The sequence below is a fragment of the Notamacropus eugenii genome, chromosome 2 (assembly GCF_028372415.1).
Source record: "Notamacropus eugenii isolate mMacEug1 chromosome 2, mMacEug1.pri_v2, whole genome shotgun sequence".
NCBI classification, from domain to species: domain Eukaryota; kingdom Metazoa; phylum Chordata; class Mammalia; order Diprotodontia; family Macropodidae; genus Notamacropus; species Notamacropus eugenii.
Window position 1 is genome coordinate 369,607,640 of NC_092873.1, and position 20,127 is coordinate 369,627,766.

The 20,127-nt window shown below is 39.5% G+C and overlaps 1 protein-coding gene across 13 annotated transcripts in view; it reads left to right on the forward strand.

Annotated features, from left to right (window-relative positions):
- Positions 1-20,127, forward strand: part of MSI2 (musashi RNA binding protein 2) — a 530,240-nt gene that overhangs the window by 161,992 nt on the left and 348,121 nt on the right. For all 13 annotated transcript variants that reach the window (XM_072646789.1, XM_072646790.1, XM_072646783.1 and 10 more), the window contains one exon: positions 14,649-14,741. In XM_072646789.1, coding sequence (XP_072502890.1) covers positions 14,649-14,741 — 93 coding nt within the window. The remainder of the gene's footprint in view (positions 1-14,648; positions 14,742-20,127) is intronic.

Below are 20,127 nucleotides of genomic sequence, written 5' to 3' on the forward strand. Positions count from 1 at the left end.
TTAGAAAGTGACCAAACCTCCCACCAAAGGTTGCTGTTTCTTCATGTGGACAGCAGAAGGGTTACCTGCTGTATCTGTATACCTCCCTCAGCCCGGCACTGACGTGCAGAAAATCCTGTCTTGATTTCTGGGGGCTGCTCCCATACTGGGAGCCTTCTCACTGGACTGGAGTCATTTCTCCTGGGGAGAGATGGTGGGAGTGTTCCATTAGACGTTAGTTTCGCTCACAGAGCAGATTAGGTGTAACTTGCTCATCAAGAGCTGATTGCCATGTGCAGTAAAAATATGCAAATGAGGTTAATCAAGGCTAAGGGTTAACGTTAACATTTGCTCTTTTCATGAAATCAGCTAGCGAGCTTTTGAGGTGGAGGGGGGAGTGTACGTGTGTATGGGGGTATCTCTGGGAAATTTGCTTTGAGACCCTTCTGCAGTGCTTTTATTTCTCCTGCAAAGATTTTTTACCAAAGAGGTTGCTGCTTATGAACGGATGCAAAGTGAAGTCAGCAGAACCAGGAAACGATACGTACAATGAGCTGGACACTCTATCCGCTGTTGCATGCTTTCTGTAGTTTCTTTATTCTTCATTTGCATTTTGCCTCCCCCATTAGACCATGAGTTCCTTGAAAACAGGGACTGGGATTTGCTTTTCGTTGTATAGCCTTCGCCGTTTCTTGGCATGTAGTAGATGTTTAATAAATCTTTTTTGAGTGACTGACAATGGGAACTTAGAAGAGATATAAGCAAGCACGTGCCTCTTTTCTTTGCTGAAGTGTAGGGGCCTGTGGAGATGGAATAGTTCACACTCCTTTGGACCTGTTGCTGTTAGTTTTGCTGAACTGCTTCCTACTCTTTTCTCTTCCCCCTCCCTTTTTTTTTTTTTTTTAACAAAAGTCTGTTATAAGTGACAGCTCTCTAGGTGGGGAAAGGGAAGTATATTGAAATATGAAGGTGATATGAAAATAAGATATCATAAATTATTAAAATTTAATTAGTTTCCTCCTAAAAAAGCATACCACTCTAGATATGAAAATCAGTCAGTCAATAAAGCAATTATTAAGCACTTACTATGTACCAGGTGCTGTACTAAGAACTGGGGATACAAACAAATATTCAGATTTAACAGTAGAATTATAGGATATCAGAGTTACAAAAGATCTGAATGGCTCATCTGGTTTGATCCCTTTGTTTTATAGATAGGAAACTGAGATGAAGAGAAGGGAAATGCTTTTCCCATACTCACAATGGGTAAAAGGTAAGGTTTGGAATAGATCCCAGGTATACTGATGCCCACACTAGTGTTCTCACCCTGAATGGACAAGGGAACTGCGTATTATAAAAGCTCATTTGTGAGTTTATTGTCAGCATTTTGGAATGCATTTTATGCCCCAGAATATCATATATGGTAGAAGTCCTTGTCTAACTGACATGGTGCTATTAGTACTTAGATACTTAAGTGGATCTTGAGCCGGCTAGGTGGTGCATTGAATAGTGAGGTGGACTTAAGAATCCAGAAGACCTGAGTCCAAATCCTGCCTAAGTCACTAGCTATATAATTAGAGGCACTTAAATCTCTCTCAGAATCAGTTTCTCTAACTGTAAAATGAAAGCTTGAACTCAATACCCTCTAAGGTCTGTTCAGATTCTTAATCTATGATCCTATCAAAGTGATCAAATTGATAGGGGAATATTCCTTCCTAGGAGGCAATTTGCAACTTATCCATACCTGCTTAGGCTCTCAAGCTCTTGCCTATGTTCTCTTATGAATTAACCCCAAAGAATCCAGTCCTCACCATGCTGGGGACATTCCCCACTTCCTGCTTACATCTGAGGATGATTGGTTTACTCCTAAGGATAGCAATGGACCATTTTGGTTAGCCCACTATTATGCCTCCAACTCTTGCTAGGTGACTGGCTCTAATTTTAAAAGTCATACATTTCCCTGATGTTTTTTTTTAAAATTAATTTATTTTTAGTTTACAACATTCAGTTCCACAGACTTTTGAGTTTTAAGTTTTCTCCCCCTCCCCAAGATGGCATACAGTCTGATATAGGCTCTACATGTATGTTCATATTAAACATATTTTTATATTAGTCATGTTGCAAAGAGGAATTATAACCAATTGAATTGAACCACAAGAAAGAAGAAGCAAAGCAAAAAAGAGAGAGAGAGAGCAAATTGTATGCTTTGGTCTATATTCAGATTTTGTAATTCTTTCTCTGGATGTGGATAGCATTTTCCATATTGAGTCTTTTGGCCTGATGTTCTTGATTCCAATTGTTTTTCTGAATTTATTTGTTATATTTTTTAACTTCCTTGCACCCACCATATACCTCTCCATTGTCCTCTTCATGACTGGATACTTAACTCTTTAGTGTTTCACAATTTGCCTCTACAACCATACCAATTGAATGAGTATTTAAGAGCTGGTCTTGTTTCTAGGAGAAGTTTGGCATCAAAAGAGCTTTGCAGTTTCTTAAAGGTAGTTTAGCTCCTCCAGCTTCTCCTATTAAATTCTAGGTACAACTCATTATCCAGTTGTGCTATCTGTCTAAGATATCTCCTTTCCCCAAATACAAACACTCTAGATAAGACACATTCATATTCCTCATACTATAATATACACAATTTGTGGTTTTCATCCGCTTGATTTTTCCTATATGGATGGTTAGTCCTAACTCTTGAGTAGCTATGAATCTTTCCCCTACAGCTCTGTACTGAGTAGTCAGCACAGTGTCATCTATAAATAGGAGCTTCTGGAGGACCTCACTATACATAAGGAATCCCTCTTCAACTTGAATAATACCCTGGATTTCCTCCATGATAGTGGCCAGTATACATCTGTTTTATGCTTCACTTGATATTTATAACCAGGGGACTATTGTATAAGGCAACCTTTAAGGTAACATTTAAAGTAACATTTTACTAAACCATATCAAATGCTTTAAAAATAATAAATAATTAATATAATAATAATATATAATAATAAATTAATATTATAATAAAAATAATAAACAAACATTAAACATAGAAGTATCTTTTATTATGTAGTTCTTTCAGCTAATTGCGTGATGGTAAAGATGTATCCTTTTGTGGAATGTAATTTTAAAAGCCCATTTCTAACTTAGACCAACAATGAAGATGCACATTTGTGTGTATGAAGATATATTTCATAAACATTTTGTATAAATGGGAAAGTAGATATATCTGTTGGTGGTAGCTGTTTTTTAGTTACCCTTTTTTTTTTTTTTTGGTATTGATAAGGCCAGAGATTTTTCCAAATCTTTGCTATTTTCCTCCTTCAGATTCCTTTAAAATTGATCCTTTGGTGCCCTCATAATTATGTCACTTCCAACACAAATTTTTGTAATATATATGTGGGCTAATAATAATACAACAGTTTTCTCCCTCTGTTCTTTTTAGGGCGATTTCGGTTTTTTTCTGTGACCATGGGGAATTTTTGTGTCTTAAGTGTGATAGTTTTATTGTGTAATGGTTAAAAAAAAGTTTATTATAAAAATCTTTGCAGATCTTTTCCATTTTTTTTCTATTTGTTGTCTTTTTTTTACTATGTCCTTCCCTCCTCCACCTCTTCTCTCCCTGCCCCTCTCCCCCCACTCTTCTTACTTGGGTGTTTGGCCAAACTTTCTTTTAACTGATTTTGCCTTTCATTGCTTCTCAATGTTTTTGTGAGGAAATCTTGCATATAATCTTCCACTAATCTTCTCCACAAGACATTATAAATGAATTTATAAGTGGATCCCTCAAACTGATGTTTTTCATCTGTTGTCCCATTCTATTTTGCAAAGGTACTTTTAAAACTCTGTATATACACCCTTTCTCCTGTCCAATACCCATTTTTTTCATCAACAAGTTGTTTCTTTTAGATCATAATTAAGTTGCTTCCATGGCATTGCAGTTCTTTTGCTCATTTTTATTCTTCTAGCTTTTTTACTAAATTTGACCTTTGCTCTAACGAGTCAAGGGTTTGACTACACACATTCAACTGATTCAGAAGTGACTCCCACTTCAGGAATGAGTCATTTCCTGTCTGTTAAAATATAATCCAATTCTTTTCGTTTGGGATGTTAATTCAGTGCTTGCTATATCCAGAGCCTCGCAATTCCTTTCTCAAAGAGAATGTCTTCAAGAGGCATAGGTGTGAAGCCTTTGTGTAGTCTACAAGATTCTTTGGCTTCTCCCATTCCTTATTTCTGATTCATATTTCTCCAATATATTTCTTGCTATCTTCACCTATTTGCACCTTTGTGTTGAGGTCACTGAGTATCACAGCTATATGTTGTTGTTTTTCAGTCATTCAGTCATGTCTGAATCTTTGTGACCTTGTGGACCATTCAGCCCATGAGGTTTTCTTTGCAGAGATACTGGAGCGGTATTTTCTTCTCCACTGAGTTAAGGCAAGCAGAGATTAAGTGACTTGCCCTGGGTGATACAGCTAGTAAATGTCTGAGACTGGATTTGAACTCAGATCTTTCTGACTCCAGGCCTAACTCTCTATCACTGAGCCATCTAGCTGCCTCCTGTCATAGCTATATGCCAATATAATTTGGAGGATTTAAATGCATCCTTTGTAGAATTTTTTTCTCTTTTCATTCTCTGCCACACATTTTGGTCTTTAAGCTACAGTTACTTTCATGATGGTCTTTTTTGCAAATACTTATCGTGAGCTCTGCAATACAGGATGACCAAATGACCAATGAAATGATATTTCTTGCTGCCTTTAGGCATGCAATAAAACCCATTTTGCCAATTCCTTCATGTATCTTTCCAAGGAGAGCCTGAGTCATCCTTTCATTTAACTATAACTCCCTTCTTTCTTTTGATTTTGTTTATAGTGAGAATGTAAAGGTTTCCACTCTTCAGTTCCTCCAGTAGGTGCCCACTAGTGTGGTCATTTAGCATGCCAGGAGCCAAGTGAAAATTTGACAGTCTAACCCAGCAACAGTGTGTGGTAGCCTTTGAAAACTCGAGGGTCATTTCCATACCCCACTGAAGCAGCACAAGAGGACTTTGTGGAAGTGCTGGTGGATTCTCTTCCCCTTGTCTCCTCACCCCAATTTTTGTCATTCCTGCAATGAAAAAGTAAAGAGGAAAAAAAAAACCCAAACTGTTTTGAAAATTTAAAAATCATTTGTTTTAAATTATATTGTGTTGAGGAAGGCCCATTAAAATGTTTTATGACCTGTAATAGCTAACTCTGAAGTACCAAACTGAACTGAACTTTCAGTATGGTCAAGGGCAGACTGTGTTTTGCATGAATTGGGTAAGCTCAGTTCACAGTTGCCTAACTGTTACCTAGAAAGGGAAATGAGCTAGTCCAATCCAAACATTTTCCAGTGGAGGTTGAGTGACTTGCCCAAGGTGATGCAGATAGTAGAGAGAACTCATTTTGTATAGTAATAGCTTTTCAAAGCACTTTTCTTATGATAAATATCCTTTTGAGTTAAGAAGTGTGAGGAATATGATTTGTGTTTTATTGATGGTACAACTTAGGGAAGTTCAGTACCTTGTACAAGATCAACTAATTAAAAGGCCTTGAACTCAAGACTTCTGATTCCAACGAGAGGGAATGTTTGTTGTTCCCCTTCTATCTACCATGTCTTGATACTCAAGGTACAGTTGGTGTTCGGTCATTTTTAGTTCTCTTTGACTCTTTGGGACCCCATTTGGAGTTTTCTTGACAAAGATACTGAAGTAGTTTGCCATTTCCATCTCTAGTTCATTTTACAGATGAGGAAACTGAAGCAATCAGGGTTAAGTGATTTGCCCAGGGTTACATAGCTAGTAAGTTTCTGAGGCCAGATATGAACTCAGGGAGATAAGTCTTCCTAACTCTAGGTCCAGTACTCAATCTACTGTGACACTTAGCTGCCCCAAGATATAGGATAGGTTAAATCAGCTTAGGAACTGTACGACATTGTTGCTATGGGAAAATGGATTCTGATTTGGGAACATGGGCTCTCATAACTTTCTTTGCTCTCTTAGTAGCTCATTATCTGTGCACATGCACATAGGAGAGGACTTTTATACTTGTCTTTTGCCATATATTTTAAGACTTTTTTAATGCAGAAAAAGGACTAGCAGATATTAATAGTTTTGCTATCTAATATTATTTTCTGATTGCATTTGTATTATTGTAATCCTTGCAAGAGTTCTGTAGAACCATTCTATGTGGAAAATCCATAAGACTCTAGCACTTGGTGGAGTGCTTGGTATATAGTAAGTACTTAATAAAGGCTAAATTGGCTAAGTAAAGCATGTTGAGATGATGAGTAGGGAGGAAGAAGACCATAACCTCCTGCCTTGTATCATAGCTAGAGGTGATGAAACTGCCTGAAACCAAGTTAGGGCATCAATAAATTGTATGATTGTCAGTTGCCATATTCTACCCCATCTTTTGGATTGTACTGCAAGGTTCTGACCTTCTCACATTTTCCTGTCGACCAGCCATGCACACAGACCATTTCTCTTTCATCTTTCCCCACTCTTCTCTCAGATCTCCTTGTGAGTTGGTTCCAGGCTGAAGTTATCATTCCCCAGCACAGATCACAGACCACAAGATCAGACCAGCCTAGTGGTGGACAGCTCTTTTTGCACAGGAGAGAATATGGAGTGGAAAGAAGGATAGAAGAAAGGATAGGGGCCAAAAGAAGTCAGAAAGACAGGCATTTGCTTGGGGCTAGTGAGGAGAAGAGATTTTTAAAATGAGCAAATATGACAAGGAGGCAGTTGGCGCTGAGATATAGGGCTTAGGTCTTATTGCCTTGCTGAAGGGACCCTGTAATTTTGTTAAAGATCATTTTCCCCATTAGGTGAGTTATTGTTGTTTAATCAGAGGTAATGTTGTAATCTGACCATGCAGCATAATTGAGTATAAAATATTTTTCATTCCCTTGTAGATGGAGGATTTTCCCCCAATTATAAGCCAATTCCAAAGGCACCTAGGTCCAAGAAGGATGCGTTGTCGAGCCATAGATTAGGTTCTAGTGCTTTGGTTAATATGTTTTTGGGGAGAGGCAAGGGAAAAGCCTTAAAGGAACATTGAAGTTTGTGTTTGTAATGAGTTTTTCTCTGAGGTTAATGTAATTTCTGCAATTTGTGATGCAAATAAAATACTTTGGCACCTTTTGTAGGCTGGGCAAATTGGGGCAATGGAGACTGACAGAAGGAGCTCTGGAAGAAGGGGAGGAGTGGAGCAGACAACCAGTTAGATGGGTTTTGTTGGCCATTTAGTTGACTAATTTTAAGCCTTTTTGCCTTCAGTCCTTTAGTTGGGAATTTTTTTGGTCAGACCACCTACAATTTTGTTTACTCTTGGGTATTGGGAAGTGTGTGTGTTGGGGAGGAGCTCTCCACGTTGACATTTCTGGACATATCATATCCCCTACCATCTCCCCACCTCATTCCCCTTTTGTTGCTAGTCTGGGCTGACCTCCCAGGCAGGAAGTCTGCTTTGATGTTTTTCACCATCTGGCTGGCTTTTCGTGTGTTTTAAAAGAGGACTGTAGGCAAAGGGCACTGCTGACTGTGGGGGATAAATCCCTCAAGGTGGAGTATTTAATCATCAGAGACAGGCATTTGGTCGAAGTGGGAGCATGGGAGGGAGCTGACCTCACAACTGCACTGTCTCTCTCTCCACCCCTACCCCCATTTTTCCTTATCCTAAGTTACTTATCCTAGGTAATGGATACCTATCAAGGAGTTGTTCTAAATGCCCATATATGAGGTTGGCATTGGCATATTTTGTTAGAAAAGCAACCAAGAACAGTGGAAGGGACAATGGACTTTGACTCAGGGGACCTGAGTTCAAGTCCCAGCTCACACTTATTCACTGAGTGACTGTGTGGGTAAGTCAGTTTCCTCAGGCAGTACTGCTGTTTACTCATCCATAAAAGAAGTTAGATGAGAGAATCTCAAAGTTCCCTTCCAGCGCTAATATTTGATGACTCAAGTCATGTTTCATGGTTTGAATCGGTTACCCTTGCAGAGTTCTTGATTCTCCCCTTTTCTTTCATCCCCTGCTAAAAATCCCAGCCTTGCCACTTGCCATGTGACTTCAAATCATTTCACCTCCCTTGGTCTCAGTTTCCTTTTCTGTACAATCAAGGGATTAGACTGGTTTGTTTTGAAGTCTCTTTACTGCTGATATTCTATGTCCTAGGTTCTTTCTATCAGTGTTTGCCAACCATGGTCTGTAACAAATTTATTGGTTCTCAAAACTTTTGCTACCAAAGGTCTTTATTTTTTAAAACCTATTTTTAAAAATTGGCTTCTGTCTCTCTCTCCCCTTTCCCTCTCCCCTCCTCCTCTCTCCCCCTCTCTCTCCCTCTTTCTCCCTTTTTCTCTTCCTCCCTTTCCCTGTCTTCCCTCCTGCCTTCCTCCCTGCCTTCCTTTCCCTCTCCCCTCACTCCCTCTCTTCCTCTCCCTGTTCTTCCACTTCTGGACAGCTCTTAGTTCCAGCTCTCTCCCCCCACCTTCAATTTTTTTTCTCTCTTCTTCTACCTCCTCTACCCTCTCCTGTCCCGAGTTACAAGTGACAAGGGTGTAGCTTTGTCTATTTTGCCATTCTGCTATGTAGTTTAGGTTGGAAAACTCTATTTGAGGTAACACAATTTCAAGCAATTCACCAAGGTGTGAGAGAGTCTATTAGCTTGGCTTGGTTCTTGAGCAGTAAAAGCTGGCGGAGTTGAACGGAGAAAAGATGCTATTGTGAGTATGAGGCTGGGAAGTATTGCCAAGCCAACAAATGGCTTGTGTTCTCTTGTAGGGCGGGGGGAAGTGTATATAGCCAAGAAACGGAAAGGCCTTTTCAGGAAATTGTTGATGGTAAAGGCTGGCTTCTCTCTGTGGGCCCCATCATGTAGACAGCCATTGCTCTCCAAGGCCAGTTCATGCCCCATAGTGTAGCCTCCAGTGTTGGTGTTTATGCTTGATGGTGGTCCAAGTCATTTTGGGGGGTGGGGGGGGACACTGATTAGAGTTGCAAGTGACCTGAGGTCATCTAATCCATCCTTCTTCCTCTTCTCCCCCCTCCCCCATTTTATAGATGAGGAAAACAAGGGTCAGGAATGTAAGAAACCTGAAAGGATCACACTGTTGGTAAGCAGCAGAGCTGGAATTCAAACCCAGGCTTCTGATCCAGAATTCAATGATCTTCTCATGTGACATGCTGTCTTCATGTTTACTGGTTTTCAGACCTACTGAGTTAACAGTGTCCATTGTTTTCTCAAATGATCCTCAGTCTCCATAGGAAGTAGCAGATGTGGAAACTCTCAAGTTCATTTCTAAAAATACTTTATCTTTATTTTACTACTTTTTGGAAAAACAGAAAATTCAACCAGTAGCCCTAGAATCTGACACATCAAGTGGAAAGACATCTTTCCAAGGGTATCTTCCCTCCTTCCTTCCCTCCCTCCTTTATTCTGTTTTCTTCTTCTCTCTCTCCTTTCTCTTTCCTTCTTTTACTCCCTCCTTCCCTCGTTGTTTCCCTCCTTCCTTTCTTCCTTCCTCCCTTTCTCCCTCCCTCCCTTCCTCCCTTCCTTCTTCCCTCCCTTCTCCTGTGGAAGGGTTAAATCTTCAAAGGCAAAAAAAATTGAGGGCTCTCTGCAACTCAACTTGCAAGTTCTCTTGGCCCAGTTCAGCACCAGGATCCACACAGTTTGTATGAGTAAGAGATAGGACTAGAGCTCTGGTCCTCCTGGTTCTGAGGCCCACTCTCCTAGTAAATAAATAAACAGATAAATAAAAGCTCAGCTTTAGGTAGCACTTTAAGAGTTCTAAAACACTTTGCATTTTTTATTTTATTTAATCCTCACAACAATCCTTTGATCTAGGTGTCATTAGTAATCCCATTTTACAGATGAGGAAATTGAGGGCCAGGTTCAATGACTTGCCCAGTGTCACATCATAGGCAGGATTTGAACTTGGGTCTTCCTCACTCCAAGGCTGGCACTCTCTCTACTGAGCCATGCTGCTTCTTTATTCTCATGTTCTATCAAAAATTTAAAAAATAAAAGCTATACTTAAGAAAGTAAGTAGCATGCTGGATTATTGGGATTGTCTGCCCAGGGAGAAGTGACTGGCTCCTTGTGTGTGGCTGGCCTGCATTCGTGGCACTGTGACCGTGCATCTCCAGCTCAAAGCAGGCCAAGGAATGCTTCCTTTCAGTTAATAACTGCTCTGTCTTAATGACCAGATATGGAGCTGAGCAGTAGTACGGGGACACTGCCCTGGAAGAGTTCTAGGCAGTGGATGCATTTGGGGAGTGGGAAAAGCCCAGGAGCTTTATGATTGTTTCTCTTTCCCACAGGGCATGATGGGACTCTTGTAGATGTTGAATGAGAGTGTTTGCCGATGATCAGTAGGGTACCCTGCACAGTTTAAATCACAGTCAGATCTGGGGATAAATGTCAGTGGCCTAAACCTTGGATTATCTGGCCAGTTTAGCATCCTTCATGTCCTGAGAAGATGCTCTACCAGCTTTTATGGGTGGGTTTTTTGTTTTTTTGGCTTTCAAATCTGTCTGCCGAAGGACAAGTTATGGATAGACTATTTTCAGGGTCATAGCTCTAAAGCTGGAGGTGACTTCCAAGGCCATCTCATTCAATCGCCTCATTTTACAGATGAGGAAACTGAAGCTATGAAAGGTTTAGTGACCTGCCTGAGATCATACACATCTTAAATGTCACAGGTTGGATTTGAATATAAGCTCCTTGAGAGAAAGACTGTTTCAGTCTTTACATCTCTAGCATCTAGCACAGTGTCTGGCACATTGTTTAAATGAATTGCTTAAATACATCCTAATTGTAATATTTGCTACAATTTTAAATGTTTTTTAGCTATTGCTTAAATTTGAACTGATTCATTGAGTGAAAGTCCATAGTATTTAGAGGGGAAGGATGGGATTTAACTCTCCTCCCATTCTGTGAACACACACACACACACACACACACACACACACACACACATACACATACACATACACTCCTATTTGAATTATGATAATTAAAAAAAAAAAGGCATTTAGACTTTAGCATCACCATGACACTGGTGAGGTTCAACCAGATCCTTCCTTCCTTCCCTCCACTTCAAGGGCAATAGAAATAAAAGTGGGCTAAGATGAGAAGGGCATTGGGCTTTCCTTCTTCCTGGTCCCCCATATGCAAATCATTTAGCTACCCACAGCCCATAGAGTCTAGATTCCCAGAGTAAATCATTTCCATTCCCACCACTGTTCCTTTAGTAGGAAAAACAAGAGGTCAACCCTGAAGCTCATAGCTCCTCTATATAGGGCTGTGCTCCTGACTCCTGCAGGGACAACATCGGTGAGCAACTAACCATGCGTCTCACATCTCCCCACTGGCCTTTTCACGTCTGGAAGGTTTTGGTTAAAATCATTTCCTTTTAGTGTTTCCCAAAAAGTAGGGTTTTAGTCACTGTGACCAAGTGGCTTCTTGGGAAGGACTTTCGATACCTTTGTACCCTTTGGCCATGACTGTAGTTTCTTGTGTGTACTTGTGCGTGTGTGTGTGCACACGTGTGCGTACACACACACGTGTTTGTTTGGCCCTTATGGTTGTTTTATACTATTTTTTTAAGGACTTTTGGGCAGTCTGTGTGACTCTAACAGCTAATGGATGGATCCTGTTTTCCAAAGTTCTGTTCAGTTTCATGTTTGTGTCACAGCTGTTGAGTAGTGATGGAGGAAAAAAGAAAGTTTTTGTTTAATAAGGCCTTTGGTCTTTCCTATTTCTGGAGGCTGGAACACATGGTTTGCTTTAGCAACCTGGAATGAAGAAAACTTTCAGTCTTTTCATTCCCTGGGCCCTATGGGAATACAGGTATGGGATGCCTGAAAACACACTCAGAAAAACTACAGGAAGATAGGAATTCCATTTACAAAACAGAAATTAGGGAATCATTATTCATGTGACAAGAGGATTCCCCCAGGATTCCTTTGAAATGGGAACGGGAACACACTGCTTATTTACAGATCATTTAAGTGTTTGGTTGCAGACCATTAATTATAGTTTGGGGGGGATTTAAAGCTAAAGTGTCAAGAGCCCCTGCCAATCTGGAATTAAGTTAAAAGTGCAGAGTGCAGACAAAGAATTTCTGAAATTATAATGGAAGTGAAGTTGAAAGGGGGATTGGATTTATGACGCAGTTTCGTATTTTGGGAAGAGCTTTGGATTTGTAGTCCTTGTGGACCTGGGTTTAAATCTGACCCCGACATTTACTACCTGTGTGGCTTTAGGCAAAACAACTTTCTCTACCCCACAGTTTTCTTCATATGTCAAATGAAGGTGTGGAAGATATGACCTCTAATGACCCTTTCAGATTGAAATATGATATTTTAATGTGGTCCTTTGTGATTCATCCACAGTCTATTTAATAGGCATCTTTTGAAGTCCATGTTTAGTATGTAAATATCACTTTTTCTGATATAGTTAGAGCTTAATAAATATATCAGGTCAACTTGTTGGGGGCCAGTGAAAGTTAATGGTTGGGGAAAGTGGTCCAATTTGGGATCTAGAAAGAACTTGTGGAATTTCAGTTTAGACTTTTTTTTCCCTCCTTGGCCTCAGTCAGGTAAACTCAGGATAGGACCAGAAGGAGGATCCTGATGACTCTAAGGGGGAATGGCTCTAGGAAGGGTAGAAAAAGACCTTTGAAGAAGGTGGAGCATGGAGAGATTTCAGACAGAAGTAGTACCTTTAGGATAAACCACATTCTAGCAAAGAAAGAAGACAAGAATTCTTTACTCTAACTCCCTATATCAGTTGCCCACCTGTTTACTGAGAGTCACTATGATTTACTCATGGACCCCAAAATGTCGGAGATAGAATGAACCCATGGAGTCAACCAGTATAACTCCTTCATTTTAAAAGGAGAAAAACTAGGAGGAGAAGGCAATAGTATGCCCGCCATGAAGTCAGGAAGACCCGAGTTCAAATCCAACCTTAGGCACTTACTTAACTGTGTGATCCTGGACAAATCACTTCTCCTCTGTCTGCCTCGGTTTCCTTATCTGTAAAATGTGAACAATAATACCGCCAACCTCCAAGTTATTATGAAGATCAAACCAGTTAATATTTGTAAGGGCTTGGCAAACCTTAAAGTGCTCTATAAATGCTAGTTTGTTATTATTGTTTTCGTCTACGCTGTTATTATCTCCCATTAGTATTTGAAACCCAGATCGTAAAGTGACTTGTCACAAGTTCACTGTGAATTAGCAGCACTAAATCCCAAGTGTACTGGCTTCTCCTTTCCTGCATTTCCCACTATGCCACTTTATGACGACTTCAGCTATGTTTTTTTACCCAACTAAAAATGATCCCTTCCACCTCATGGGGGTTAGGGGTATGGCGCCCCTCTGCAATCTGGAAAATCCATGGAAAATTCTTTGGCCCTCCCTTTGTACCGGAGAAAATTTCTGAATTATTACGATATTAAATGTTCATATTGTACAATACTATACAAATATTTTATGCATTTTTGAGTTTCTAAACTTTTTCTGTGTTGTCTGTGGCTTCTGCAAAAGTCCCACTTAATTTCTTATGCTGACCTACGATATATTAAAATCATGATGGGGAAAGCCATGATGTGGAAGGGGTTACTGTAAATATTCAAACTTTTTTTATACCTATAAAATACATAGGTACACATGCCTTTATATGCACACATGCTAAATTGTACCTTTATTGTGCACAACTAAGTTACCCACAACTTTTATTAGACACCCCTGCTTGTACAGCATTAAAATTTTAGTCCTTCTATTGTGTATATGGAGGGAAATCAACTTATTTTCTTGTGAATTCTTACCCTGTTGCCAAGGGGCTCAGACTGCTGTATTGAGTTTTCATGCAAAGTCTCCTTTTTTTGGCCTCATTACAGCCTTCCAAACTTCCAGCCCTTATTGTTCCAGAACCACATCCTTCCAAGGATCCCAGATTCAGAGTCTGAAAACTGGAAAGCCACCTTAATAGTCCAATGCCCTCACATTATAGATACTGAAACTGAGGCCCAGAGAAGTGAAAGAATTTGTTCAAAGGTCACATAAATCAATAGCAGAGTTGAGTTTTAGGCCCAGGGCCTCTTAAGCCTAGATCCAGAAAGTATCTTTCCTCTGATGGTGGTGTCGTTCTCCTTTTTCCAGGATCACTAGTTAGAAAGGTGATTCTGAAACCATTAAGCCAGAAGTCCACACTAAGATACAAAGTGATATGTCATCACTTCTTACTTGAAGGAATGATCTGTTTGAGTGTGTTTTGTCATTTCTGGTTTGATGGGTATTTTCCCCTCCTATACTATGCTTTTAGTTATTCTGTTGATTTAGGTCCTTTAGGAGCAAAATAACTTTGAATGATTGTATTTTCTGTTTAAGTTAGTAAATCATAATGGAGCTGGGTTTTAAAGTTGGAGCTGTGGTCCTTGGACTACAGTAAGTCTCCAAGTTGGAAATAACCAGTTTACTACCTTTAGAATTCACTTGAATTTTGAGTAGATTCTGAGTTGGCTTCCTGGAGAAAGATTTCCATTAATCAGATTAGGCAGGTAGCTTAGAAAAATAGTATACAAATTCGAGTAATCTGGTTAATCTCTCTCTCTCTCTCTCTCTCTCTCTCAGATGGTCACAAGGACAAAGAAAATCTTTGTGGGCGGATTATCTGCGAATACAGTTGTAGAAGATGTAAAGCAATATTTTGAGCAGTTTGGCAAGGTAAGTACCTGTGTATTTGATGGTAAAACCAGTAGGTTATCCACTTTGTGTTTGGAATTCTCTTGCAACCTTCTGAAAGGCCTAGAATGACTCATGTTCATGTCTAAATTCAGATGAAATCAGTAAGAGTTGAGAGGGAAGGGTCAGACTTGTAGTGAATGTGCTGTGTTGTATAGACCTCCTTGAGTAGACAGACCTTTCAGTCTGATTTTGTTGGTATTTTGATATCACATAGAGGAGAAGGGGCTAGGACATTAGGACACTGGGGATGGGGAATTAGTGACTGAAGATTTGGAAAGAATCTGGATTATGAGTCTGAGGTGATAGTGGTTTTAACAAAAATTAGAGAAGAGGGCTCTAAGTCATGATGCTGTTGTTGCTTTATGGAAAATAATTGAGCAAATTTCAGAAAAAAAAACATGGGAGGACTCATGAACTGATACAGAGCATGAGAGGCAGAACCAAGGAAACAAGATGTAGAATGGCTACAATGATTGTCAGGGAAAGTGATCAGTAAAAGGAAGTTGGAATACTAAGTAATGGAAAAACCAATGAACAGTGCAGAGAAGAGGTGATGAAACATACCCTTCCCTCATGACTATAGGACTGAATATTTTAGGCATTGTCAGGTGTGATTTCTATATTGGATGATTTTGCTGAATTATTGTTGGGTTTGGTTTTTTTTTTTTGTCACTGGGGATGTGAATCTGGAGGGGAAATTAAGTGGGAGAAAGACTAATATAAAGAGAAAAGACACCAGTAATATGTGCAAAAATGTAAAAACATGAGCAAATTCAGTATTAGTATGAAATTTATCCTACTCCTTTAAGTCTAGTAAGTAATATCTGACTTTCTCATCTGGACCTTCCTATGTCTATAATGTACCCAAATGAAAAAGCCCAAAGCTATTGAAATTATATGATTACTCTTCTTTAAGAAGAAAAAAAATCTGTGGAAACTAATAAACCCAGAGAAGTTGGAGGAAGAGAGAGAGGGACAAAGGGAGAGCAGAGGGAAGGAGAGAGAGATAGAGAAAGAGATAAAGAGACACAGAAATTGAAACAAACATGGCTAGAGGAGGCTTTCTTGGGTTCTGTACAGCTGAGCCCTTTTCTGCTAAGACACCCAAGGGAGAGCCTGTGAATGCAACCGACCTATAGCTGTTAAGAGTTCTCAGGCTGAATGTCTGGGAGATGGCAGTAAAACTATCCCTAAGGCCTCTTGCCTAGAACAGGCTGGGAGCAACATTTAGAGCCATAAATCAGTCAGGAGAGAGCATGGTCTTTTTACTGTGTTCACTTCTGCCTCGAGGACCCCTTTTTTTGCCCCGTTTCCATGGGGAATCCAGCCCCATTGAGTTTGGCATTTTCCTTGGAGAGGCGCCTTTCTTGTGCATGTGTGTTCAAGCACCCTGCATAGCGCCTTGGGTGTTGCACACTATGTGCTTAATTAAAATGTTTGTTGAATTGATTTCAAGTAGGGCAGCTGTTATGTCGCTGTCGCCGTTGCAGCCCTGGGATAATAACAGCTCATGTTTATAGAACACTTTGGGGTTTGCAAAGCTCTTTGCATAGAGTATCTCAGTTGACCTTCACAACACCACTGTGAGTTAGGTGATCTTATTATCCCCATTTTACAGGTGAGGAAACTGAGGCACAGAGCAGTAAAGTGATTTTTTTTCTAGTGTCACACAGTCAGTAACTGTCTGCAGTGGGTTTTGAACTTGGGTTTTCCTGACTCCCTACTGGCCTCGATCAGCCTGAGTCTTACCCAGGAGGGCTGAGCTAGGGTGGTGGTGGTGGTGGTTAAACCCTGAAGTTGACTCAGTCCCACCTTACCTTTGTACCATGTCTTCCAGTTCTGCTTTATGGTTTAATTTATTGTATGTGTCCTTTTTCTGGTGCAGATTCTGTGATATTCTTGACTCTTCTAGATTTCAAAGAGCTGACACCTTGTAGACCTGTGGTTTAGAGTATGTCATTGTCTAGGAATGGACAGTCTTCTACTGTTATTATCAGAAAGTCCTTAGTTTATTGAGTGATGGAGAGGCTGCATGTAATAGTGTAGCAATTCTAAACCTTTATTTCGTGTCTTGGACTCTTGGCAATCTGACGAAATCTAGTGTCATTTTCTCAAAATGATGCTTTAAAATAATTGAAAGAAGTGCTAAATTTCACTCAAACTTAGTAAAAATAAAAAATAAAAATTTTCCCCATTCTTGTTCATGAATCTCTTAAAATCTGTCCACAGACCCCTTGGTGGTAGTGGAGTATGTGTGGATTCCAGATTAAGAACCCCTGCAGTAGTTGATAGAGAACTAGATATGAAGGCAGAAAGACCTGTGTTTAAATCCCACTGTATGCATTTACTAGCTCTGTGACTCTGGGCAAGTCCTTTAACTTCTCTGTGCCTCAGTTCCTTCATCTAGAAAATGAGAGAGTTGGATTCAGTAGCCTTGAAACGTCCCTCCCGGCTCTAAATCTCTTGTCCTATGTCTAATAGTCATTAGTCCATGAACGTGGAGTAAGTATAGGGTAACACTAAACTTTTCAGATGATTTGCTCACCCAGTTCCCATGCTAACCAAGAGTATGCATCTGTGAGATCGCTGGGTGGGAGTAAGGCTATAGTCTTTGGCCTTGGGGTAGAGTTTTTCTCCATGTGAAGTTAATCGACACACATGGGGATCGAAGCCAAGTAACAGAAAATCAAAACTCTTTATCCTGTCCTTTGTAACTTGGCACATTGACACAGCTGCCCCCAAGGTTGATTCTGAAACAACTTTACAAATAGCCACTTGCTGATTCCCGTGGGTGAGTGATGATTAATGCCAAGAAGGCCGTATGGAATACCAACGTATTGGTTGAGTATTTCTCCGTAAAGCTGGTTTAAAATACCAGGCAAGTGTCCTCTCACATTGAATATCATCATATTGCTAGGGGAAGAGTCTGGAAGGAGTTGAACCCTCTGATTTCCATTGTAGGATATACATTGACCTGATGATGATCCCATTGTGGAATAAAGGTAGTAGACATTCATGAGTTGAAAATCCCTTTTTTTTCTTCAAGTCTTAACCTGTTTTGGAATTTTATAAACATATTGAGGGATATAAAAAAGGAAATTGACTTTCCTTAGGAAACACTTATTACATTGCTTCAAACAGGTTCCTGCCTGTCAATATGCTGTTTCTCTCCTCTATATCCCTACCTGTAAGTTTCTTCTTACTCTTAAAAAAAAAGACATTTAAAATTGTGGAGTTTTTAAAATTAGCTTTAGAACATATTTTCTTGGCAGTTTTGTTCTTACATCAGCTGCATTTCTGATTGTCTCCTTCCAACCCTTGTATCAGAGAATGAAAAGGAAAAGGTGGGATCAAGGTGACAAAACCCACACATCAACTGACTGAGGGTGTATGTAATATTCTATATCCTTAGTCCCTCTACTTTATATTAGCTTTTAAAAGTCTTCTAATTTTAATAAATTCTATTTAAATAAATCTTTTTAATAAATTCTGATTCTAATAAAAAACATATAGTGCATTACAGTTCACAAAGCACTTTATATTCTTCAATAGTCATGTTAAAGTATCATACCATTTTCCAACTGAGAAAAGTGAATTGATTTGACTATGGTTGTATAGTCAGTAAGTGGCAGAACTGGAATTTGAACCCATGTTTCTTAGCTTCTCATTAAATGTTCTTTTTTAGAAAAGTCTTATTGATACTTTTTGCCCATGGTTAATATTTCCCATGGTCATTTCCCCAATATAGCTTTCTTTAGTGAAAAAGAACTATTCCTGTACCTTTTCCCAAACCTATAGACCATTGCTGCCTCACTCTCTGGTGGCAGGATTGACCCTAGCGTTGATAATGAGTCCTGCAGTCTTTCAGTATAATTTTCCTTTAGAGGATTGTGGTTTCTGTGTATGTTGTTTTTCCAGTTCTCCTTATTTGTCTTTGCATCAGTTCATACAAGTCTTCTTAAGTTTTTCTGAATTCTTCCTCTTTAATTCTCTTTCCATAATACTGGAAAGCAAACATATATATATGGGCTCTTAAAACAATTCCACTTTTGTCAGGGAATGGGTTAATTGTAGTTCTCTCTCACATACATACATCCTCCCCCCTTGGTATTTATTGTATATAAAACCAGTCATTTAATTTTTCAATAACATTTACAGAATCCGGCAGGATGTGTAAACTTATCAAGCCTTTTATTAAAAGACTAAGAAGGCTTTTGGATATATCAAAACCATAATGCTCTCTTAGCTCATATTTTCAATGATAATAATAGTTTTTAATACATGTGCTTGCATCTCCCCTTGGCTCATCCCCGGAATATCCTGTTGTTTTATTTGGGCTCATCTTTTGTCCTTGTGAATTGTGTCTGCCCAACTTTTAGGACTACATATGGATTGCACCAGAATCCTAATATATCAAAGTATAGGACTTAGTTCCTTTAGTCAAATATATATCCACCTACTATTTTTGGTTTTCAGTTTTATTTTATTTTATTTTTCAAGAAACAAGTATTTTTCTTTCTTTCTTTCTCATCAGCCTCCCACTGGGGAAAAAAAAGTTACACCTTTGTATCAAATATCCATTGTCAAGCAAGACAAATTCCCACACTGGCTGTGTTCGGATATGTTTGTCTTAATCTTTTATCTTGAGTCCATCAACTTTCTGTTAAGAAATGTATAACATGCTTCAACCTCGGTCTTCTGGAATCATGTTTGGTCATTGAGCTTGTCCAGGGTCTTATGCCTTCCAAAAGTTATCATCCATGAAGAAAAGAGATGTTAAACACTAGAAAAAAAAATCATCCAGGCCTTAAGACTAGAATATAATTATGTTGGGGGATTTGAAGCACTTGTAAATAAGAGTTGAGCGACCCTTTTACTAAAATCCTATGAATATGTGCCAATTAATATTGCCTGGAAGGAATGCTCATGATGATGATGATGGTGGTTTGCAAAGTTCTTTGCCTACATTATCACATAATAACCTTACAACAACCCTGTGAGGCAAAAACAGGTATCGTCCCTCTCATTTCACAGTTGAGGAGACTCAGGTGTAGAGGTAAAGTGATCTGCTCATGGGTCACATGTTGCAACACTGTACCTGTCCCATCACAAAACAGAGAGCTTAGGTGCTTTGTTGTTTTCCATTTTACATTTCAGCTTACTCGGAGACCTCTCACATCACTACAGTAGGTGGGTCTTTTGTTAGTTTTGGGTTCAGATAGCGGCCCAGTATGCTGCTCTTGAGCTCTGCATGCTGGTCTCTGTGAGCGTCCCTACTCTCAGTGTAGCGGACAAGAGAATGACAAATCAAAGGAACTCAAAATCACTTAAATTGGGGAGACTGGCTATTGGAAATGAGTTTCTG